The 25,512-nt window shown below is 39.5% G+C and overlaps 1 protein-coding gene across 2 annotated transcripts in view; it reads right to left on the minus strand.

Annotated features, from left to right (window-relative positions):
- TENM4 (teneurin transmembrane protein 4) overlaps nt 1-25,512 on the minus strand; it is a 338,879-nt gene that overhangs the window by 155,917 nt on the left and 157,450 nt on the right. For both annotated transcript variants that reach the window (XM_066341254.1, XM_066341256.1), the window contains exons 6-8: nt 20,806-20,976; nt 15,806-16,020; nt 10,158-10,368 (exon numbers count right to left, since the gene is read on the minus strand). In XM_066341254.1, coding sequence (XP_066197351.1) covers nt 10,158-10,368; nt 15,806-16,020; nt 20,806-20,976 — 597 coding nt within the window. The remainder of the gene's footprint in view (nt 1-10,157; nt 10,369-15,805; nt 16,021-20,805; nt 20,977-25,512) is intronic.

Raw genomic sequence — 25,512 nt, forward strand, 5'->3', positions numbered from 1 at the left:
CCCAGATGAAGCTTTAAAGGACTGATTCCTTCTTATAGTACATCATCACCTGCTGAGATTTCAATTTTTCTGCTTCATTTGTGTTTTATACAGCTTTTATACTTCTAGCTCAAGTAATCCACACCTGGCAGCCTGGGATGTGAAAGTCTTGACAGCATCATGGAAACTCAGTCATTATTTTTGAGTGCTCTTTCACAGTTTCGTCTTCTGTAGGGCACCTAGTGTGATGCTGATAATGCTAATGCCAGCTGATGTTGTGCCAGAAGATTTTGATTTTTTTTTTCTTTTTCCTAAGGCTGGGAGGTCTGTTTTAATTAAGGACCCATGCACATAACTCTGTTTTGCTCTTACATCCCAGTGGAGCTCTAATCTTCACATGCAGGTATAAGGATGCTAAATTAGAAAAAGGGCAACAAGCAGGCAGTCCTTTAAACAACTCTTTAAATCACCCCTGGATCTGGAAAGTGAGAAAGAAGGACAGTAACCACAATACTGAATTGCATGTTATTCTCCCTCCTCTTTTTCTGTAAGAATGCTTTAAAAAAGCAATTTGGAAGTGCAGATACACCCCTATCTCCATGAGGGTCATGACAACAGACACCTGTCCCTGCAGAAGTGACTCTATAGGCTGGGCCATTTTACAAGGTGATGGTGAAGCACAGAAGGTTTGGTGCTCAGGGGCAGTTGGGTTGCTTATTGAAATCAAGAACCGCTGATTATGCCAAATTTCACAGTACATCATGTGAGCACATTTTCCCTTGAGCTGTCTGTACTTTGGCTTTAGGCCTGGTTTGAGATGTCTATCCAGGTACTCAAATGCCTCTCACCACAATCCTATCAGTCTTTCTCACACTGTTTCAAGTACATTTGACTCCAGGCCCAGCTGGAAATACTAAAAAAGTCAGCTTTTTTCTGTCCTATTTTGAACTTCTGCTCTACAGAAAGGGGGACCAAGTGGGAATAGTTTGGGGAGTAAAGAAGAGAAGAAGCTTGATCATTTCAGAAACCATTGCCACGTTTGGTCTGAACTTGGGTTGCCCTTTGAGAGAGAACTTTATCTCCCTGATTCATTCCTTTCTCTTACTGCTTCCTTATTAAGAAGAAATCTTTCCAGTGCAAAATGCTTTATAATCTGAAGCTCTCAGATGGTTGAAAGCATAAAGTGTAATGGGATTTCCAATGCACTTGGGCACTAGTCAATGCATATGACCATTTAACTTGATAGCAAAATCTCCCTTGACTTCACTAATTCTTAGGAAATCCTGCTAATGTATTTCTCCTGTCCATAGGGCCAAACAGAGAACATTGTTTTTTTTCCTTACAAAGTGAGCAATGCTAAAAGCACAAAAGGGTCTTGAAATACAGCTCTTAAGGAATCATACATTGACCATCTGAAAACACCCTCTGTTCCAAAGCACTTGAAATGTGATCACAGGTTGGAAGTTAGCTGGGAAAAAAAATTCAGTGAATGATTTTAAACAAAAAGTAGCTGTTGGACTGAAGCCTTCTTCTTTTTCCTTCTGCAATGCAGCTTCCAAGCACAATAAGACTTTAATCCATACTTGTAACATAACCATGATATGGCTATGGAGATCTAGAAAGACACAATGTGAACAGTTATTTTCTTCCTAGATTCCCTTTTTTGCAGTTGGCATATTTTTAAACCTGAATTTCACTCCAGTAGATGAAACTCTCACATCCCCTTTTTGCCCAGGGGATTGCAAAGAATTTTTTTTTGTTCTTTCCCACTCTCATAAATTGTTACAAACTAATACAGGAAACAACAATTATTCAGCCTCCAGGGTTCAACTTCTGGAGCTGCACTAGTAAGAGGGAAGTTACTTCACGTTCAGTACATTACATTTTCTGCTGTCATAGCTCAGGGCAAGGCTAAATCTGGCCTTGAGTTTCATTTTAAATGATGTTTTAAGTTGGTGTATTACAGGAGGGGAAAAGCAAACCATTCTTGCATACACACAGAGGGAACTAGAAATGTAATATCTTTTGGTCAAACAAATGCCATGAAACCGTGGCAATGTTGCAATTTTGGGTTGCATAAAAAATAAATTTTATTTTACACCAAGTCTTTAGTTAATATATCCAGCCTGATGACTAAGGATGTACTGGCTGGAATGACTGATATGTGAGGTTCAGTTAGATAAGTGCCTGGTGCTAGGGACATGCTCTAAAGCAGGATGTCTGGTCTACACAGGAGCCTGATTCTCCTCCAGGTTCTATGTCACCCTCTTGTAGAGATGCCCCCAATTCTCTGGGGCATCTCAGGTGCCAGCAAAGTCCTGTGCTCAGGCAGCTGCATTGAACTCTTGGTGGTCTTCTATCAGGGCCAGACAATAAGCAGTACTCATGGATCCACTCCTGCCCCTTGCAGACTCACTGCACAAATGTGGTCAAATCTTGCTCCTACGCAGAACCTCCAGCAAGCTGTCTAGAAGTCAGTTTAAGATAATCTATCTAAATCCGTTTAAGATAATCTATCTTTTTCTGAGACTGTTGTAGCACTCAGCAAAAGTAAGCAGTCACACATCTAGTACACAGACCAGCTGTTATCATTTAAAAAGTCAACATATGCCAGGAGTGACAGCACAGACCATGTCCTTCTCAACTGCTCGGCCCGGTGCAAAATGAAGATTGGTCCAGTGACTCCTGAGGTGCTGATGTTGTTGGCTTCTGTTCTTTTGTGGTCTTGCATGCAAGTATGTACACGTCGTGAATACAGCTTTTGGAAAAGTGAGGCTTTAAAGTGTCTGTTGCTCTAGTACAGAAAGAGCTCTTCTTTTGTTTGCCAAAGCGGACAAGTAACTCCCACAACCTTATTTCTGTGCTTTAGCCGGGGAGCATTCATGGAAAGAAAAGCCTGCACAAAGCTGCTCTAGCAGCTCAGTAATACGACACAGGAATAAAACAAGCTGTGCTTACATTAGCCCGCAGTCTGGGCTGCGTGGAAAGAGCTATATGCAAAAGTGTAAAAACGAAAACCATATGCACCATTTTACACATTTCTCCAGAAACCCTCAGACAGTACTTAAATGCCATGTTATTAAGGCAGAATTCTGCTGTTCTGAAAAAAAGTGAACACAGAAACATAGGGACAGAAATAACAGAAAGAAAGAAGTGACAGAAAGAAAGCAAGAAAGCAAGAAAGAAAGAAAGAAAAGAAAAGAGAAAAAGGCTTTAACTTCAGCAATAAATAAACCTTTTCTTGACCCTAAAACTCAATTAATTCCCCAATCGAACCTTTTGTAAAAACTCTGTCAGATCAAGAGAACTTGCCTGCCTGAACACAGCACATGGACGTGCAAGTTCAATCCTACCAGTCCATGTAAGTACATATGTAGGCAAAGCTTTTCAAAAAGACAAATCTACCTTACTGTTTCAAGTACTTTAAAGTATGATTAAAACCCGACAAAATCTGGAACATTAAAGACATTCAGACATCTCACTACTACTGAGATGAATACTTATTGGCATCCAAGCAATCTTTAGAAACATGGCCTAATTTCTTCTATGAATGAATACATAAATGACAATATAAATGAAAGTATCTGTCCATTTTTCTATTTTCCCTACCCAAGTTATCACTAAGATCTATCAAAAGAAGTGTGTACATATAGAAATCAAAATAAAAAATAAAGAAAAAGTTCAAATCTAACATTAATTATTGCATTTCTGCTTTAAAACTAAACTAGTTTTACCCATTTTAATTTTCTACTGCTAGCTTTTATTCACCAATCATCAGTGAAGAGATACACTCTACACAGAAAGAGCAGCCATTGAAGTTTTCACAGCCAAGCATCTGACCTTTACAGGCTTCTTATTATTTAATTATCTTTGAGATGTGTCTTAATTTCCTCTTTATTAGAGATGCCTTACGTCTTCAATAGAAAAATCCTGAAATAATATGGCTGGGGAAGCTGGGTTATTATGCAAGAATTGTTTCAGACACTTGCAGAGAGAAAAAAGGCCATTACAAGTAACATCTAGATTTGAAACAATTGGTCTGACTTCCTGTTCCTTGCAAGTGCTGTGGATCTAAGCAGCAGCAAGCAGAAAGCTGCAGTTAACATTTAGTGAACAGTGTACCATAGGATCACATACAAACATTACTGACTGAAGCTGAAAGGGATTTAAGAACCAAGAGGAATGTTTGATCTGTTAGGAGTTGTCTGAAAAGGCAGACACAGAGATAAACTCCAACACTGGAACATGCTCACCCTCTTGGCTCACTTCACTGGGAAATGAGGCTCTTCATCAATTTTGAGGAAAAACATGAAAAGATTAAGGGAGCACCGATAAAGCTGCTGTTGACTTCCAGCTGCTAAAGTTTTAAGGGCTGTGTCACTATCTATCCAAAATCATCATCACTATTTTACTGAGAACAGCAAAAAAACTCTGGATGTGAGGAGTGCAAACTAATGTGAAAAGTTTCACCTCTGCACAGACCTCTTTCCATTTCCAAATCCAGGCTCAGCCCATGTTTGCTTTTTATTAAGCCCTATAAAGAGAACAGACTAGATTTACACATGGGCTGGATGAAAGTGAAATCTCACCAAACACACTATGACACCTGCTTGGAATGGGGAATTCTTGCAGCTCACAAAGCACAGGCAGAGGGAGTTCACCCCACATTTCTGTCTTGCCTTGTGAACCTATCAGACTGAGCTGGATTTGGCTAGGATGGAGAGGGCAACCTCCTGTCTTCTTGCCAACCTTCTGTATGGGCTAGTTCAATTCTCACAGGGGACCTTACACTCTGTGGCCAGCTGGATGTTTAGAGGAAGACACTCTGCATGCTGCAGCATAACCTGAACCTGCTCTGAGGATAAGCATTTTCAGTCAAGCAGACCTGTCAACAGAATGTCATTCATGAGATCAAATACAAAGGAAAGAAAAACCTAACACAGCTTGGCAGGGACTCATAAATTCGTTTTTTGCTTTCTATATGAATTGAGCGACTGTATCTTTTCTAAATACTACCTGAGACCTATGAGCTTGGCCACACTCAGAGAAACTAGGCAAGAGCAGAAAGCAGGAAATAAAGCATCAGAAAAAGGGCCAGCAGCAACAAGAGAGTAATCAAAAAAAAGCACTGCCCATCTGACAAAAGCATCAGATGTCTGCTTGCAGGGGGGCACACAGAGCCAAAGCTGAAAAAACTATTTGCAGAGCCTGCAAAGCTCTGCTGTTACTTTGTAGCAGAGAGATCAATAACATCAAAAATTAGGTGGTTTTCCTTCCTGGCACAGTTCTCATATGTTGCTGTATTTCTTTTTCTGTGCAGAGCAAAAAAGAGTTGTGAGTGCGGGCAGGAATGGGTCACTAACTAATTATCTGCAGAGGGTTAGCACAAGGTGGAAGTGCTCCATGTCCCTCTCTGAAACAGAAGGGCTAAGATGACCATACTCATGAAATAGGGGAGAATGAAGCTCTGTCGGACCAGCTGGAGTCTCATTAGCAGTTAAGGAGTCCTAATTCAGCAAAGTGCTTGCTGAACTTTCAGCCTCTTTAGCCTAAGGAGTAGTTCAGAAAAGGGTAGCTGGGACATTAAAACCACTTTTCCTCCTTCAGAGCCCTGAAGATCTGTTAGTACATGGGGGAGTTTTAAGTCAAGTAACTGAGGCATTAAGGAGATAAAAGGAAAGCGCAAGCCAGAACAGATCACATCTTGTGTTACTCTGCACAGTATCCTGACTCCTCAATATTTACATGAAGCCAATTTAGATTTTTCCAGACATTAGTAAAGCAAGTGTAAATAACATGAATGACTTTGAGACTCTAAGTGGATCACACTTCTGTATCCTCTCTGAAGTGGAAATTGCTAGAGTTTAAGTTAGCTTACACATAAGCAGCAAAAGCAGGAGAAGCAAGTTTGAGCTACTCAGATGCTCCCTTTTCCTTTTGCTAAAAACAAGATAAACACAAATGCACTTTTACACAATGCTAAGGAAGTCACTTCTCACACAAGGAGAGTCCCATGCTTGTCTATGTGCCCTGCAATTTCTCCTCTGTGAGCTCAGTCCTGTTGTGAGGTGTTCCTCTGCTGGTACCATTCCTGAGTGGGAAGTGCTCTCCTAGAGACTGCATGGGGTAGGTTACATGCTGGGCTACTGCAGGAAGGGCACGTGCCTTGTGGTATTGCCAATTGCTGGATGTGTTGGCAGCTCCTTACAAATGACACTAGAGCTCATCTTGCACTACTTACAGCAGGGTTTTTTTTAAGGATGGTAGAGGGGGCAGAAAGAATGGTCCTTTCCTTAACCTCAGCATTGTCTCATGTAGAAGATAGGGGGTAGGTAGATGCATCCTATCCTGGGTGTTTCGCAAGTGTTTCCTGTCACTTGCTGGGTGACAAGCTGGTAAACAGTGATGCTCTCCTCTCACAGACAATTTGCTTTGCTTTTCCTTTTGATTTCTCAATGGCCCTGCACAGTTGAGACTGCCTGAGCTCAGCAGGAACAGCTGCTGGAAGACACTCTGACTCCACAGATGCTCTTTTCAGGTTCTCAGATGTTTCTTGCTTCTACTGAGCAGACTTTTGGCCAAAGTCTGTGTCTCAGATGTGCTGATTCCAGCTTATTCCTCAGCCTACTATTTTGCTTCACTAGATAAGATTGCTCTAAATAAATTACCACTATCAGGCAGATAGTGGCAGATTGTGAATCCACAAGGTGCTTCTCAACAAAGTGTTTCTATTAGGAATTTCAGAAAGTGCCACCAATGTAATTTACAAAAAGGTTAATTTATCATTGAGAGACCTTGAATGTCCACTCCTGGACATGTAATTCATGTAATGAATTTTAATTCAGAAGAATGGGATATAAAAATGCTATTAAAAACTGAAAACTTTTCCAGAATAATCGTTTTCCCTCCACCTGAATTTCCTGTATTATTCAGAAGTATAAGCTCTAACAGGCATTACAAGATTGTATTCTCCCCAGGTTTACATTCACTGCATGTAACAGGTACACATTTTGACACCATCTAACCCTTCAGCGATGATGCTACCACATCCGTTTAGAAAACAGGCCAAGTTGCCATCTCCTGCCCTCAGAATCTGTGCTAATGTTCCTGAGTGGATTTAGTTATAGCTTTATCACATTTCAAAGCTGTATAATGGACAGCCTCACAATTTATGAAATTACCTGTGTGTTATCAAACTGGGAATACAGATGCTTTTTTCCATTTTTCTCCAGTTTTCACTAGAATAATGGAAGCCAAATCATTCCAGGCAAGCACTGCACAGTAATTGCAGTTGATACTGTCATACAGAGTCTGCAATGATTTGCTGGCTCTGAACAGCTCGGTCTGTTGAACACAGCAGATAAGACTTGGAAAATCAGCACTCTTTCCATCCAACATGTTTATTGCAGAAGTAAAAGCTATTGCCATTTATTTTGGTGAGTCCTCGCTGGCAGGAGATGTTTGCCTGGAGCAATGACTGCACAATTTGGCTTTATAAACTTATCATTATGATCACCAATATCAATTTTGTGCTTTCTACTACTATCTGTGATTATTAATTAATGCTTCATTCATTTTCCCAGCAGTTCTATCACCCTCACAGTATCTCTGGGGAAATGCCACTCTCCTCAGTTTTACACAGTGAGCAGCTGAAGCATGAGCCTAGGCTGGAGCAGAATTAACACATCAATCAGAATTCAGGAGTGTAGGCTGCTAGTCCTCTTCTCAGATCATCAGATCTTACTTCTTCCTGCATCACAGCTACACTTTTCAAACTCACTCTTACTGTAAACCCTATGTTAGTGGAATAATAAAGGGAGATCTTTTTAGGTGATATTGCCAAAGGAATCAAATTAAATGGCAGCTTGCCTCTGGCAGTCAACACAACAACTCTCAAGGTTCCTCAGCCCGCACAGACAGATCTAAGACTCCCATCACGTGTGACTTATTTGTTTAGTGTTGCAACTTTACACACTGGTTCATAGGTAATGTCAGGTTGCTTTATCCTCTTTACTTGGGCAGTGAAAAAAAAATAGTAACACTGTAATAAATACCAAAGTATTTATGTACTTACAGTCTAGCAACCATGTCTTGCCAGGCTTCATGAACACACTAGAAAGGTTCTGAAGCATTAGAGTTACACAAAACACCTGACTGGTTGTTTTTAAACCAAGATGTTGAAATCTAGATTGAGGAGAAAGCTACCAAATTGTTAAGGCTATTACAGTGTTTTTATGGTACTTATACAAATGCTACACTTTTCTGGACAAATTCTAGCCAAGAAGCCAAATTTTCCTACCTAAAATTTTTACTTAAGTCTGTTTCAAAATGCATAGCTTGTACTTAAACAGGCTTTTCTACACTACAGCTTTGTGTTGCCATACAGCTGCCAGTGGATAAAGTGATTCCCACCTGTGTAGCAAAGGAAAACTTCCTTGTTTCTGAATCACAGAAACACTGAATGATTCAAGGTCAGCAGGGGATATATTGAATATCATGGGCTCCATATGGTGGACTGCTCTGCTTATCATGCAGTCATGAAGGTACGGCAGAACAAAACAAAACAAAACAAAATAGATTGCCTTGAAGACAATCTGACATGCTTCTCACCCCCATCATTCCCTTGATGCTCAAAGGCAAATTAAGAATGCTTTTTTCTTTTTTTTTTTTTTTCTTCTAGTTTTTCCTTATATTAGTGCAATGAGGCCAAGAGAAAAGTCTGGATAGAACACTTAAGCATCACTTTGGAAACAAGAACAAGTAGTGACAGTGCTTTAACCGTGTTTTCTGCTGTAGGAGCCTTACTGATTTCTTTCCTGTGATGGGAAACTTTAAACTGAAGACATTCCTGGACAAGGAAAAAAGCTGCCTTCAGAAGAGTATCTTAAGTGGTTGTTGTAAGTACAAAATCAAATTACTAAAGTAAACTAAATGGAAGTAAATCTGCATTCTATAGAGTAAGACTTCCATTTCATATGCTAATATACAACTATTTCCAGTGTTGCTCAGCTGCAAACAAGACAGAAGATCACATTTCCAGGTTTTAAATTTAAAACACAGTACTACAGCAGTTTCCATTTCTGCATTAGATAAACTTTAGTGCTAAAATGGAATATTGGGATGTTAATGACCCTGCTTTAATAAGACCTAAACTTTTTAATTAACCTGCCAAGACAAATTACAGCCCATAGCTCTTAGGTAACTATTGCAGACAGCTGAGACTCAACACCAATGCCTCTGTTGGGAGAGGGATTAATGGCAGCTTTGGAATGAGTCTGCTTTTTTTGCAAAGAAAAAAAGTCCATTAAACACTGTGGTTAGAAGAAAGCTGAGTGCTAGTTTTATGGACTAATCTTTAAATTACAACCAAATGAATTTAGGCATATGAACAGCAGGTCAATCAAATTTAAAATTAAATATTACTGAATCAGAAACAGATTTAGATATTTACAAGGTAGAAGAAGAATACTCAAGTGTGCTGTCAGGCACCCACTGGCAGCATCTTTTTCTCCCTGGACAGCAACAAATCCATGCCTGTGGGCTGAACTGACAGGACATTTTATTGCCAGAGAAGTCAGAAGACCTATTTAGTTAATTTGTTCTTCTTAAACAATCAGCTTCTTTCTGTTAGCAAGGAGAAACAGGGATACCTGCTACTGTGGTTGCTGCTACCAAGGCCTACAGTGCACTTTACTGGAATTCTAAACCCAGCTGTCTGCCTGAACTCCAGCTTGAGTGATTTTGATGGTGTTCAATGGCAAGACCGTGTGTCACACAGAACTGTGGAATGATGTTGCTGTCTGTTCTTCCATTATTCCTATACCTCTGCTCCAGAAAGAGAAAAAAGCCTATCAAGCAAACCAAAAAAAATCAAACAAAACCAACAAAAGCCAACTAGATAAAAGGAAAATCAAAGTAAAGAAAATAAAGCAAGGATTTTCCAGCTTGTAATCCAGATTTGGCACTGGGCAGAATCTCGTTATGGTAATAGTTACTTAAAAGGCCTACAAAATACTTAACATTTAGGGTCTAGCAGTATTCAGCATGTTGCTAAATACAATCCCTTCCAAGCATTTTCTCCAAAACCACACAAAGCCATAGTGCAATTCGAGTACGTGTGTTAATACCTGGCCCCAAGGCATATTTATGAGTTTAACAATAATAGAGGAAATCCTTACCAATAGCAGTAGTAAGGAAAGAAACCACTTCCGACTCCTTTCCATCATTGTAGAAGGCTAAATGCCATATTCCTGAATCTAAATACTGGATAAATCCTGTCTCGTGGCTGGCCAAGGGCACAAAAGCTCTGTGCTGCCGCTGAGGTCCTTCCAAGCTTCTCGCCTCCTGTGTCAGTAGACGTCTTCCATCAAGGAGCTCGACAAAGTCAAACTGAAACATAAGAAGGAGTGATGTTTGTGTGTTTAGCAGGTTTCCTCAAGCTTAGTCTCTTATTCTGGGTCTGCAGAAGCATCATAAACAGGATTTGCTCTGGTAACTCAAGTACTTTCCTGGTAACTCACTTTACTTTCTTACCTGCAAGTAACCATTTTGAAACTAGCTAGTATATGAATGTATTTCCCTATAACTATATGAATCTTGGAATCATCTTTGTTTAGAAGGTGACTTGCAGCATATTGACCTTACTGAGGTGTTCTCATTCTGTAGAAATGTAGGCAGGAAAACATGAGATCATGCTTCAACTGCACTGTAAATATGACACTAAGCAGCTTATTTGTTATCTTTTTTTATGTCTTGGCTAATACAGAAAATAAGACAGAAAAATATATCTAGCCCAACTGGGTTGTTTGCTAGAGTTGCTAGGAAACTCTACTTAAGGGAAAAAGTACTTTCCCTTTCACCAAGGGAAAAATAAGAAATATTTTAAAGTGAACTCTGGTAGAGATTTTGCAGAAGTATTTTGCTTAGCCAACAAGGGTTTTATCTTAAAACAACAGGAAAAGTGATTAAAAGATCATAGAAAATGAAGATGGAAAAGAGATAAATAATACAGAAAAGTCCCATTTAAGGAATGGCACTAGGTATTTTCCTCAAAAGGATGCATTTACTTCTTGCAAGGGTAACTTCAACTGAACAACTGCTTTGCTTTAAATACTGAAACTCCCTTTAGTTTCCTATTTTAATAACCTTCCACTGATTTTCCACAATAATTGCATTTTTTCTGGTATTATATTAATGGGATGAGGCAGACATAAGCGTAGCAGACCTCACAAATGTTAAATGAACCTTATCTAATCTGACTTTCATCATGTGTTTAGATGACCAGGACACCTTGCAAGCAGAATCCAACAGTTGAGGCATTATTCAGCTTTTCTGTTCCCTGACTTCACTTGGTTTTGCCTCTCTCATCCAGCTGATCAGGTAAGTTTGCGATTTTTTTTGGTAGGAGGAAGACAAAGGCAGAAAGAAGCACCACCACATTGCTGAACCCATAAATGTTGCTGCACTGAATGGTTGCTGAGTGTTAGTTGACTGTGGCATCAATATTTAGGCTGCTTATCCCTTTTTATTTTACTGTAGCAAAATTTGGGTACTTGTTTTTAAGTTGTCTGGTATGATCTTCAGAGTCAACCAAGATAACAACTTGATGACATGTTTTTTCTTATGTAGGAAAAGTTAAAAAAAGTTAAGCTACTTATTTTAAAAAAGAAGTGTTCATTTCGTAGAACATTCTGAGCAATAAACTATATATGACATAGCTCACATATGAAATGACAGAATTCATCCCTAGACTATTTTAATTCTGTATTTTTAATTATTTATTTATGGGGAAATGATCTTTGAACCTTGTTTTAACTCTTTTTTTTGTTATATTTCAGTACATAGATCTCAAATGTGGTGCTGAAGTGTCTTTTTGAGAACATAAAAGCTGCCACACTGCAAAGGTCATTCCTTTTGGGTGTCTATCCAATTTAGCTTTGCTAGAGACAGAGCTTCTGTTCTGGAAAAATATGATGTAAATATAAATTCTAAAAATATACAATCTAAAATCTACAAAATATACAATCATGTAATTAAAAATATACACTGTTTGAACTGTGCATCAGGCACTGCCAGCTGAGCAAGGGAGGGGATTTGTCCTGCTCTGCTCTGCACTGGGGCAGCCTCACCTTGAGTGCTGGGCAGTTTTTGGTGCCGTAATATAAGAAAAACATAAACTCTTAGAGAGTGTCCAAAGGATGGCCATGAGGATGGTGAAGGGTCCTGAGGGGAAGATGTATGAGGAGTGGCTGAGGGCCCTTGGTCTGTTCAGCCCGGAGGAGACTGAGGGGAGATCTCAGTTGTGGTCTTCAGCTTCTTCACTGAGGGGAAGTGCAGGGGAAGACACTGATCTCTTACTTCTCTGTGGTGACCAGTGACAGGACTTGAAGAAAAAGCATGAAGCTGAGTCAGGAGATGTTTAGGCTAGATATTAGGAAAAGGTTTTCCACTCAGTGTGGCTGAACACTGGAACAGACTCCTCAGGGAATGTGGTCACGGAAGTGTTTGGACAATGCTCTTTTAAATGACAATTCATGGCGTCATTATTGGGGTCATTACTGGACTTGATGATCCTCAAAGGTCACTTTCAACTCAGCATATTCTATGATTGTTTGAAAACAATAGAAGGATTTAAGAGGATACTGATGAGTGGTCAGTTTGAAAGACACTTTGGGACCCAGGTGTCTGTAGCCACTCTGAGCATGAGCTACTTGCCTAGGCTGATGCCTCATCAGGTCTCAGTGTGACCATGCCTGGCACAGCTGAGCAGGACAGTGACAGAGGACATCATTGTGGTGTCCGGGTGCTGGGAATGTCTCAAGAGACCTTGAGTTTGAGTAAGGAAAAAGTGAACTGAAGAAAGTAAAACCAGTAAGAGAAAACCCTTGGTATTTCCATATTCATTCTGGAGGATGATGGAACAGCTTGATTCGATTTTTAAAACAGAACTTGAGAAAGTTTTCAAGAACCACTGGATTGCAAGTGAAGAGACACTTCTAGGATGCAATCTGCCTCACTGTAAAGTGGACATCTAGAGATATATCCTGTGGATTGTGCTTACAAGCATCCACTTTCTGCTATACGTTAGACTTAGTTACTCAGAGCTTCATGAGAGGAAAACCATTTCAAGGCACTCAGGTGCAGTGAGCTGCTGTTGTTCCACTCCAATCTGGGTTATGCTTACTTGGGGCTTTCTGCCAAAACCAAATTTTTTTTAAAATAAGTATTTGCAAGACACTGTTGCAGATGTTGATGACTTTGCCAAGCTACTAGTTACTAGTTGTAAATATTAATTGAGTCACAAATGGAATGGGCTTTATTGCATTTTAATACATTCAAAGATTTTTAATAGACAATTAGTTACTGCCAGCAAGGAAATAACTGATAAAATACCATGTTAATCAATTCAAACTGTACAAATGGAAAAATGCCCTCTGCAAGCAGTGACAACCTATCCTAAAATTTATGATTTATTAAAATTTGGCCTAGGTAAAAATGAGTTTAAAAAAGGATTTGATCTAGGAAGATTAAATCTAATAGACCATAACAAAATTGTGTAACTTACTATGACTTGTTGAGAAGAATGAAAAGAAATGCCTTTTGTTAATAGCAAACTATTTTGGGCTTCTGCATGATCTATTTCTAAGACTACAGAAATTTTGAGCTTACATTTTCTTCCTAGTCATTAGTGACAACAGTTGTTGGCAGCCTAAAACAGAAAACAATCACCACAGCCAGAGAAAGTTTCTGAAAGAGAATTTGGAATAGTTTGTTATTTTAGCACGGATAGATAAGACTTTGAGCATTGTATTGGGTTTGCACAGTCAGGATTTGGTAGCAGGGGGTGCTGCAGGGGTGGCTGCTTTGAGAAGCTGCTGGAAGCTTTCCTTGTGTTTGACAGAGCCAATGCCAGCCAGCTCCAAGACAGACCCACTACTGGCCAAGGCTGAGCCCATCAGTTGTGGTAGCAATTGTCACCTCCTTGATAACATACTTAAGAAGGCAAAATAATTATTGCACAGAAGTGACTGCAGCTGGAGAAGAGGGGAGTGAGTGGACCAATTATGCAGACACCAAAGTCAGTGAAGAAGGAGGAGCAGGAGGTACTCCAGGTGCTGGAGCTGAGATTCCTCAGCAGCCTGTGGCACAGCCATGGGGAGGCAGGAGTGCCCCTGAAGCCTGTGGAAATCCAAAGGGGAGCAGAGACCTCCCTGCAAGCAGCCTGGACAGAAGACCCATGCAGGAGCAAGGATGCCCTGAAGAAGGCTGTGATCCCATTCAAAGCCTGTGCTGGAGCAGGCTCCTGGCAGGACCTCTGGACAATGGAGCCCACACTAGAGCGCATCTGCTTGCTGGACTTCTGATCTTGTGGGAAACCAATGACTGCACTCCATGGAAAACTGAGGTTTGTGTGTTAAATTTTAGATGTTTTACTTAAACAATTGAACCTATCCATGTAATAGCTTCTGTTCCATAACAAAATTTAAGAATGATAATAAACAAATAAAATGAATACAGAGTCCTGATCTAAAATTAGCATTATGCAATCACGACTTGAGTTTTTATTTAACTTACACAGAATTTTTAAGTAAAGTTATATAAGGATTTTTAAGTTTCCTCCCTGTGAAAAGAGACTGATTAGAAAAGGGCAGTAACAGCATCACTGTGGCACTGAAATTATGATCTGCTGATCCTACTGAAATACTTTAATTCTGCAGAAAAGTAGGCAGAGAAGCATAGATTTATGACACCTCTTTGACAGAAATAAGTTGGAGCTGTGTTAATACGTACAAAATACCATATTATCCAGAGATCATAATAAACATATCTGTTTGTTCAAAACAAAAAAAAAGGCAGGGTACTTCTATAAATCTCTAGTATTTTCAGCTAATAGTAGAGGGCAAGGGCAAGACATACTAACATAAACCTGCTATTTCTTCAATAACCTGCTGATGCAAGTGGGAGTAAGATACTTTGCATTGCCAGTGTATTATGTCCTAATGAATTAATCAATCTGAGTAAGAGCAGCTTAGAAGCTGAAACAGAAAGGAGAGAAAATAATGTATAAAATCCTGACTTAAGGGGATTGCTCTTCAGAGCTTTTCTCACAAAGTGATTTTTTGTTATGTTTTTTGTCAAGGTGTGTTAAAAAAGCATCTGCTTTCATTTTAGTCCTACAGAATAATAACTGGATCTTGACTTCTATCTAGGTTGGTGGCTTTCTGTAAAAAATTGGTTTTCTTTTCTTTTTACACTAATTACTTGGTCCTGACAAACCTCAGTCTAAGCTGACAGCATACATCATGTGAAGGGTTGGCTCAAGGCATTCCAGCATGGAAGACAGAAGTCAATCTTGCTCCCATAAGGGCGACCAACTGGGGTCTTGCTGCTCTTACCATGAGATGGGAAAGGTAGTGACTGGAAGAGAGACAGACCTGAGGTATATGAATCTGCTGAAGAGAAGATTCCTTTGGATGCAGTTTGAGTGTAGCTGCCTTTGTGCAAAGCACTGGATGGAGAAGGTGGTATGTTCTGTTGCTCGGAGGAACCAGCTGGTACCCTCAGTGACCACCAGCCTCCTAAAACCCTTCTTCTCTGGCAGCCTGCTGCCTTAGGCAACTGCCTGCTCTGCTCCTGCCTACAGCCCATCAGATTAATTTGTGTAAAATTTTTCAACTGTCTCTTGATTCTCATTTTCTGGATAAATGATCTGGGGCATCTTGCAAGCACACAACAAAATCTTGAAAGAAATAGATGAAATAAAACAACACATCATACAAACATCAATTTGAGACAACAAAATTTGATTGACATAAGGTCTCATTACCTGTGTGTGTGATGGTGGGAGTCCTTTTCTGCCATAGATGCCAACCAGCGCAGCCTTTCCTAAAGACACATTGAATTTCAGATGCACTGGGTGGTCGATGAACACCTGAGATCTCCAAAAGATACCAGGAGGGATCTTCTGTGTGGCTCGTCTGCCTACATCAATTTCTCCGGAGTCTATAAAACTGTCGTCTGGAAAGAAACTACTGGGCTTTCCTGCCAAAACACAGGAACAAAATTCTTGAATTAGTCTTTAGATCCTGAAAGTAATCTAATCATACTGGTATCTCTGACACCGATCTTGAGAAATTACTATCCTGAAGTCCATTAGTATCCTGAAGTCTTCAGAGTACCTTGTCTAGCCAATCCATACGATTATGGGAGGAAAACTGGCAGGATTATTTCTGGCTTCAGTAACTGTTTTGTTTGCAAACATGAGCATAGGAAGATCAACCTGGAGAAAAATGGCCTTTTGTTTAAACTGTAACATCAGATAGCGTGTAATCGCATTCCAAAGATAAGAATAAATCATCTGACATTATATCTTAAATTAATATAAGTTTAGGAATGGAGAAGTCATCATTAAATTAGTAAAGAGAAGTGTAGTGAGAATGAGATAGACGTGCCACAGAGTGGAATGGTAGTGTGGAGAACAGCAGCATGAATGATGCCTAAGTGGGGAAAGGAAAGTGCTTCTCTATTTCTTGACAGTGGCAACAATATTTGAAATAGTCAACAAAAAGCTAATGAGCAAAAAGGACTGAGATAAACAAAGGAGACCATACTCTGCACTTGGGCAGTATCTATTAAGAAAGATGAGAGGTTTTAATTGGTTGTCAATATAATCTGTAAAGTATGCTATTATTATCCATTTTCTTTCAGAATACAAATGGAGGCATTTGTTTCTAAAACTACCAGGCTGGTGAGCTGGGGATTCAAACAGGATCAGGACATGCTGTAATGTCCAAGGGAGCCAGCAGGGAGCTTAGCACACCTAAAAACACACCTGAGGTATTCCAGGTTGGAAATTTATGCAGTCATAACTCCCAAAACAGGTGGCTGCTTCAAAAAATCCAGACCCAAAGGAAGACCAGGGAATGGGGGGAAGAATGAAAAATCAAATGCCAGAATGTTCCCTTTTCAGCCTGTGCTATAACCAGTGGATGCAGCTTTGGCTGCAGGGCACAGGGATGATGAGAAAGGCAACTGCTTAGCAAACAGCCTTTATTAAGGACACTTTTAGTGGAAAAGCATGCAGTAGTGTCACCTGAAAGATTCTGGCTTTAGTAAGGAGATCAACATGCCACCAATAAGGACTAAATATTAATTTTGGAAATTCAAATAAATTTGTTCCTTATCCCTGTGCCATTACAGCACACACTACTCTGTGTTTTACAGAGCAAACAATTCCAACAAAATAAGAAGGAAACTTCTGGCTACATACATTCTTTTGTAGGAAAATCACATTATAATTTTTTTCTTCCAGTACCTACATTTGAGAAATGAAAAAAAAAAGGATCCTTTCCCATCTATCATGAATTCATGTCAAATGGTCTCAGAACTTACTTGCCATGTTGAAAAGGTGATTGATAGAACATTGCATTTTACTGTTTCAAATGACATTTTAAGATTACATAATGTTAAATACAGTATTGCCTTAAATTTCTCCACATACCCTCCCAACACAAACTCTCCAGGAGAAACAGATGTAAATTATTAGCTGTCTGTAAAAATCAATATATAAATGATATGCATACTGTTAAGGATGGAGATTTTTTTCTTGCAGGACTTTTGGCTCCAGTCACACTAAACCCTGATTTAAAGTCGGCAACTGCTTAGGGACACTGTTGGAGCAGGACTTGATGGCATGAGCTATCTTGAGGCAGAACTTTTATGCATACCAGAACAAAAGGTGTATATGCAAAGGCTGTGTGTTCACACAAAAAAAGCTACACTTAATTTTATAAGATCCCCATTTATCTTTGCTCATGACTTGCAAATAAATACAGGACGGAAATCTGCTGACTTTTTTTCATTTTTCAGTCCATGCACAAATTAAAGAAGATAATCAGAAGCATCTTAGGTAAATGGGCATTCTTTCTGAATACTTCTGTGCTAATAGAGTATAATTGCACAAGGAAAATCACTCAGCAAAATTCTGAAGTGAATTACTTTATCAACTGGATTGATAGTATTTATTTGGCATACTAAAATTTTCTTTTCACACTGTCACGATTATAGGAAACAGTTCCAATGTCTTCATGAAAAGTTTCTTATTGCACTATTATAAGATGAAAAGATTGAGGATTCTATTAAAGAAGAGCTAAAGACATCACATGTTTTGGTTCAAATGAAGGATACATTTTTTCTTATTACTACTGACATGTTTTATAGGTTCTTAGATATTCAGATGAAAACCTTAAGTATTTGATATGCCCCACGATTGTTCATTAATAAAGACTGTACATCAGAGTGAATCAGGGAAGGTGAGAAATTTTAATATGACAGATGTTGCTATGCAAGATAGAGCCTGGAGAAAATGAGCACAGGGTGTATTCTGTAGAGAGAACAGCACTTGCTCATGCAAACGAAAATGCTTCTGTGATTGCAAAAGACAGTCTCACAGAAATAATTTTTGTACAAACAATTACAAAATTTATGTCTCCTCTTGGTAGACAGTTGTATTTTTGAGAAGCAGATATCCTAAGAGCTGTTATGTCAAATTGCCAGAGGTTGAAGCTCATTCTGTTACGAAAGTCCAAGTAGAAGTTCTCTTCACTAGCCTGAATTCAGTCCCTGAAATCCCTCTGTTTCACCGGTTGTAGCCTACAATAGTATTAGGCACTACAAATTGGTTACTTCACAAATAAAGTACAATAAAAAAGCCATTTCAGCTTCAAATCAGAAATTGGCTTTTAATCAGAATACCTGGCTCCTTAAAATTAACTTCAGGTCTGAATTCTTAATTGGGCTGTCAATTACTTGCTCTTTCTGCACATTACCTTGAACTTTTTAGTTGCCGTAGCAACTGTTCCTAATTTCTCTGGATATCAAAATGAACTATTTCATTTCAGACCTTGCTGAATCTCTCTGTATTTCTCACAGGATGGTTCCCTGACCCATCAAAACAGTTAAGAACACACATAGCTCTGACTTCAACCACAGTCAACTACATGCTTAACTGTAAGCATGTGGTTAAGTGCTTTGGTAAACAGGGTTGGGCTTGAACAGAGGTAAATGCTGTTCTGGAGCACAGCCACAGATGAGAAGAAATGTCTGTGACTGGGAGTTGGCAAGACACTGGTAATGATTCATTCAGATCAGCTCTAAGGATGTTCCTAACACATTCCAGCCTATATCATTCTGATCCGGAAGACATTCAAATATATTTCAATTATTTTAAAAATAAATTTCAATCACATACATTCTGGTTTAGAACAGAAGCCCTGCAGCACTGCTAGTCCAGAATTATTTACATAGTTACCTGATGGGGGGAGAGCTGCATTGGAATGCTGGACAGTGTTGTTCCTGTGCCAAAGATGTGCACATGTGTTTTTTAGTCAGGACATTGTATTTTCCTCTAAAGCCTGTGGATTCCCTAAGATCTATACAAAGCAACTAACTTGAGGGGTCTTCTCATGACATAACTAGGCTATTTCCCAGATTTCTCTTTTAACAGAACAGCAATAAAAACTTCAACTCTTGTCACTGTAAATGTGGCTAAAATAAAATCAAGTGGAGGTCTTCCACTTGGATGGCAGTTTTGAATCCATACATTTCTTTTCATTTTGACTTTTAAAAGGAGATGGACAGATCAAAGCTAGATGATTCAGAAATGAAACATATGGCAAGTTAGAGGGGGAAAAACGGGATCTGTCGTGAAGTATTTTTGAGAACAACAGCAGGGCTGTCTGCAGCTTGCTGTACTGTCTAGTAAGGTTTTCTGAGAATAATCTGCTTAGCTGATTTTTCCTTGTAGCAACTTGATGGCAGACATCAGTTACCAGTCAATACGCTGTTTTAAGGAAAACACATAATTATGGCCTTTATTTGGACTAATAGAGACTGAAAAACTCTTACGGAAAAAAAACCCACTACAATTAATTTAAATGAAATATGTAAACACAGGCTGTCAGCCAAAGCCTACAGAACTCTGTGGAAACTTTTGAGTTCAGTGAGCTGCAAGAACAGTAGCATACGTCTTATCTGTCAAAAAAACTTCCAAAAAAATAAGTATAAAAAATAGTATATTACTTCAATTTTACTGGAATCTCTTAGTTTTATATAGGGAAGCTTGACACACAAACAAAAAAAGCTTTCTGAAAATTTGCATTTCTCCAGCTATGTCTGGGGAGGGATAAGACTTTGTGAGCTTACAAGTACTTTTAACAGTGGTACCTCTAAAAAAAGAACACAATGATGTAAAGCTGCTGAATAAGGTGCTGCTGAATTGAGGACCCATAAACTGCTTCTAATTTCTGTAAACACCGTGATACTTTGTGGAGACTAGGCCTTTTATCTGGCTACTTTTGCAAAGCTATGTCCAGCTCTGGAGTGCCAAAACCCATAGCATAATAGCTCTCAGTAAGTATTTTGGTCTTCAAAACATTTGCTAAGTGGCAACAAATAGTCAAACATTTTTGTAGTGCTGTAGAGGAAGCTTGATCCAGTGCTCCAGGAATCATTTAATTTTCAAGAGACAATGTTTTCCCATGAAAACAGCCATTTGAGGCAGGGTTTTCATGCTGGCCTTCTGTAGTCTGTGAGAATGCCTTGAACGTGTGCAGAAGGTTTCACACAGTTTTATTGCATTAGTGGACATCAGAAGGGTATGAAACTTAGAAACATATGGAAACAGGACTGACAACTACTAGCTCTAGACATGAAAGACTGGAAAAGCACCTGCTGATGGCAGCACTGAGGGTAATGGAACATGAGATTGGACGGCTGAAGTTTAGAGGCAGACAGAGGACTCACAACATGGACACACACCAACCATACCTTCACTGGTTCCTTTGCCTTTCCTGTCAGGTAACTCTAACCCTGTGCCCCCCGAAGGATATAAGGAGACGTCCGTTGGCACTGGCCAACTGCTGGCCGTGTCTTCCGTGATCTCATACATCTGCCCTTCCATCGGCTGCAGGTGCCAGTTTAGGCCAAACAGGTGCATGGCTGTGGTGAGCAATGAGAAAAGTCATCTTTTTCTGTTTGGGAGAGTTTCAGAACTACAGGGGCACTTTCTCTTTCTAAAGCCTCGCTCCAGTGCCTTATTAGTGGTCATTGCTTTATGACAAGAATGGGATTAATGCAATTAGACAGCCCCTGCTGCTTCTACCATACCATCTCCCTAGGTCTTTCCACCCACTTAAGCTCGATTTAGATCACCTGTAACAATCTACTCTGCTTCTAACAGCAGGACCACTCCTGACTCACGATCTGCATAACACGATAACCAGGCCCAGTGTTTCACAAAGCTTCCAAGGCTGGGGTAATAAAGTGGTGAACACAGAAATACAAAGAGTACTATTTCTTAACATAAATCCTAGGGAACTGCACTCTGGTTTGTTTTGACATATTCACACTGTATTATATAGGTTCTCTTTTTTTTTTACCCACCAATTATACACAGAAAACTTTACAGATATCTCTGACAGCTTTTCCTGATTAAAACCAAGTAGAAACTGAGGCAATTCAAGACCCATCTAGCACATATGCCTTTGTGCTCTGCATCACAAATGCGAGCGACTATGTCTGAACATTCCTTTGCATAACTCAGACTCTTCTATTCAGATCAAAGACATATCCTTGAGAACTGAAAACAAGCCGCACCACATAGATTTGTGTGATACCAGGGCAAAGCTCTCTGTAGGTTTCTGGGCCATGTAAAGTCATCCAGTGCACATGTGAATCTATTTCAAGGCATTACATGAAGACAAGTGCAGTTAAGGAACAAGACAGACTACTTAAAAAGCAAACACATGTATGAGGAGTATGGAAATCATATGCTCACACAACTAATACTTGCCCCTTGCAAATACAAAGCAAAAGAACATGGCTTGTGGCTTACCATATCAGTTCTTCCATCCCCAACATAAACATTTCATACTCAATCAGTATCTAGCTTAGCTTCAGGCTCTACACAGCTAAATGATCTGGTATTTGCTACATTTGGAATGACATTTCTTTTTGAAGGGAAAGCCTTGATATTTTACACTATAATTTTTCCAAAAAAACTATACAACGGCACTAACATCACATCCATTTAGTATAAACAAAACTAGTAAAGAAACAGAGCATTTCCATGGCCTATAATTGTCTGTTTATTCACAGACATATACCTGAGATCGGTAACCATTGTTTGGGACAAGTGGTTAGTTTATTTAAACCTCTGCATCTGAAAAAATCTTTACAAGAGGATTGTAAAGTAATCTGAGTAGCTCTCTGAAGACAGTAGGTTTAGGCAATTTAGCAAAATATGTGATTTTTCCACTTCAGTCTCAATTAGGTCACCTGTCATTTACTAACATAAACAAGGTTGTCTTTGCACAACTACAGCTTCACAATACGTGAGTGCAAAACTCTTTTTTTACCATGTAAATGAGGACTGTGTTTGTTAACAATCTTAACCAGTAGGAAAGAAAATACACTCCTTAAACACCCACACAGCAAGGAAGCACAGCAAGGAAGGTCTCCTGAGGTGCTGTTCAACACTCTTTTTATTCAGGTAGATATACCAAGAAGGAATGTTACCAATGCTACTGGTAATTTAAACAGGGCACTTTGAGCAGAGGGATGAGTATTTTCATCTAAAAGGGATATATTTACTCGGCAGAGAACAGAGAATATCAGACAGTGAACAAGGAGTCTGCATCAAGCGTTTCGCATTGCTATGCTTGCATAATATCTTTGTGTTTATACAGCTCTCATCATCAGAGTGCCTGGGCACTTCATAGCTATTAACCTCATAAACCCTCATCAGGTAGGAATCTGCTTTTTTCTAATACACAGAAAAGGAAAGGAGAACTACAGCAGATTAAAGGACTAACTCAATTCACTTGTTTGGGCATTAAAATGCAATTGTGTGTTAATTCACTTAACTTACTCTATGCTTACAAGGTCACAAGCTCTAAGAGGCATTTCATGCCACTCTCTGACAGCAGTTTTGTTCTAAGCTCAGTACTGGATGCTATCTTATAATTCCATCCAGGCTGGACGTCTCCAAGGACCAGAGTGTTACCCAGGTACTGCAGAGGTGTTACAGAGCTCAAGGGCTTAGATGCTCTGAGCACACAAGTTCCTATGTTTAACACTGGATATTTGCAGCTACATGGATGTTTGTAGTTCCAAGCAGAATGGAAACTGTACTCTTCACTCCTCCAAACTCAGGCAATCCTAGGCAGCAGTCAGGCCTAAGTTCTGCTGGCTCTAAGTGTTTAACGCCAGCTTCATCTCTCACATGTCTTCATGTCAGAATGACCTGCATGAGCTTATACTGGGCATCCCAGGTTTGGGCAGGAACTGAGTCAGTGGTTTGCTTTCTTCATAGCACCATTTGACTTTTTTTGTCCTTTGGACACCACAGCCTAAGTGCTACACAGATTTTTAGGAACACATTGTGAAGCCATTGTTTCCCCAAAAGGCCATTGCTGCTTCTCCTCTCCTTAGGAGGATTTTTTTATTGTAGATCATTATTTATTGTAAGCAAATGAAGGTGAAAAACTCAACATTGTTTTGGGTGCAGTGGGAAAACTATTAACATCTCTTTCAGGCATTAAAATTAATTTAAAATACCTAAGAGGAACTGTCTGAATAAGTTATCATCTTGCTTCACTGTAACAACAGAACTGGAACCCTGGAAGTGCTACAGCTTTTCTGCACATTATCCACCCACTTGAGCAAGTGGATCAACCATTCCATGTCATGATTCAATTCTCAATGTTTGAGAAGTGCCTTAAAATGTCCCCAAATAGAAAATACAACAGAATTATCTGTAACATAGATACTTTTTATCACACGAGGTTAAAAGACTTGTATTAATGTTAACTTTTGTCCTTTGCTAGTAGATTTTGTCTAAAGTGAAAAGCTTCTTGTGTACATTGATCTCATCATCACATAGATCACAGAATCACAAAATGGTTTGGGTTGGAAGGGACCTTAAAGACCATCTGCTTTCAACCCCACTGCCACGGGCAGGAACACCTTCCACTAGATCAGGTTGCTAAAAGCCTCATTCAGCTTTCAGGGGTGGGGCATTCACAGCTTCTCAGGGAGACCTGTGCCAGTGCCTCATCAGCCTGATAAAAAAAGAAAATCATTACATCTAATCTAAATCTATTCTCTTTTCATTTAACACCATTATGGCCTTGTCCTGTCACTACAGACATCAGTAAAACATCTCTCTACATCTTTCTTATAAGCCTCCTTTTGAAGTATTGAAAGGCTGTAAGAAGGTCTCCAATGATAAGCCATGAGAATGAGAACTATGCACACTGTGCATACAAAAAGTGCAGAATGCTGAAAAACAGAATTATTTGAATAGCATTTTGATTATCGAGTGGCTTTAAAAATTCAGAAAACAGTGTAAAAGCTCAGAGCTACTGCTCTACTCGGGATTTCTGATTTGATGCTTCTAAGCACTAAAATAAAAGCCTATAAATATCCCCACTCATATGGCAAACAGACATCTACAATTTCAGCTATAGGTAGGCAGTAACCACAAAAGCCAACCTGAAACAAGAACAAGGAGTCTGATTTACTTTGGAAACACACTCTCGTAGCAGGTATGTTATGAGGATATCACCTGATTAAGTGATTTCATTACTATATTCCAAATACCAGCAGTGTCTGATTGACAACCTGATGGAAGATTCATTTCTCTTCTTGCTTTCTCAAACTGCAACACTAGTGCTAAAAAGTCAAGTAGTAACAGCAGGGGATATTTTGGGTCTTTACAATGGGATGTGTAACCTTGTTGGGCTGGGATGCAATTGCTTCATCTAAGACACAGTTGTAATTAAAGGTTTTAGGAATCAACCTTGTTCTGTGCTGAATTGATGCAAAGTTCCTTCTCACAGAAAAAAAAAAAAAAAAAAAAAAAAAAGCCCAACAAAAGACCACACTCATGGAAAAGCTCTGTAACCATGGATGAGAGGCATAATCATATATTTTGAAGTGTTAATGTTCCTGAAAGTGAAGCTGTAAAAATAGTTTGAGATCCCTGATGTTCTTAGTCTCTGGGTCAATGGAAACCACTGTGGACATTTTCTCTGGCTTTTTTTTCTCCTCCTGCTCAGCTAGGTACAAGATGTCCCTGACAGAGAGTAAATGCCCTCCTAAAAGCCCCCACGTCCTTCTCCCTCTCCCTCTCCAACATGATGCTCAATAGATTTTCAGATATTGAAGGCTCCCCATGTATTAAAAGAGCACTCTGCAATTAACAATCATTAAAGTGTACACTTTCGTAAAATACCACGTAGCTTTCACTGCCTAGGAAGCTCCATGACAGGCTCTTTGCAGAAGCTTTGGTTATATTCCCCATGGAGAAGAAAACTCTTTTGTCTGCCTTCTCCTGGAATGAAAACAATACTTAGGGGAAACCCCGTGTGCTCGCTGGGCTGTTTCACCACCACCAACTTGGACAATATAAAGGCATCTGGGGCGTCTGGCCCATTATGCTCATGTTTTGACTTTAAAGTTTTGACTTGCACG

Source organism: Sylvia atricapilla, chromosome 2 (assembly GCF_009819655.1).
Source record: "Sylvia atricapilla isolate bSylAtr1 chromosome 2, bSylAtr1.pri, whole genome shotgun sequence".
In the NCBI taxonomy this organism is placed as follows: domain Eukaryota; kingdom Metazoa; phylum Chordata; class Aves; order Passeriformes; family Sylviidae; genus Sylvia; species Sylvia atricapilla.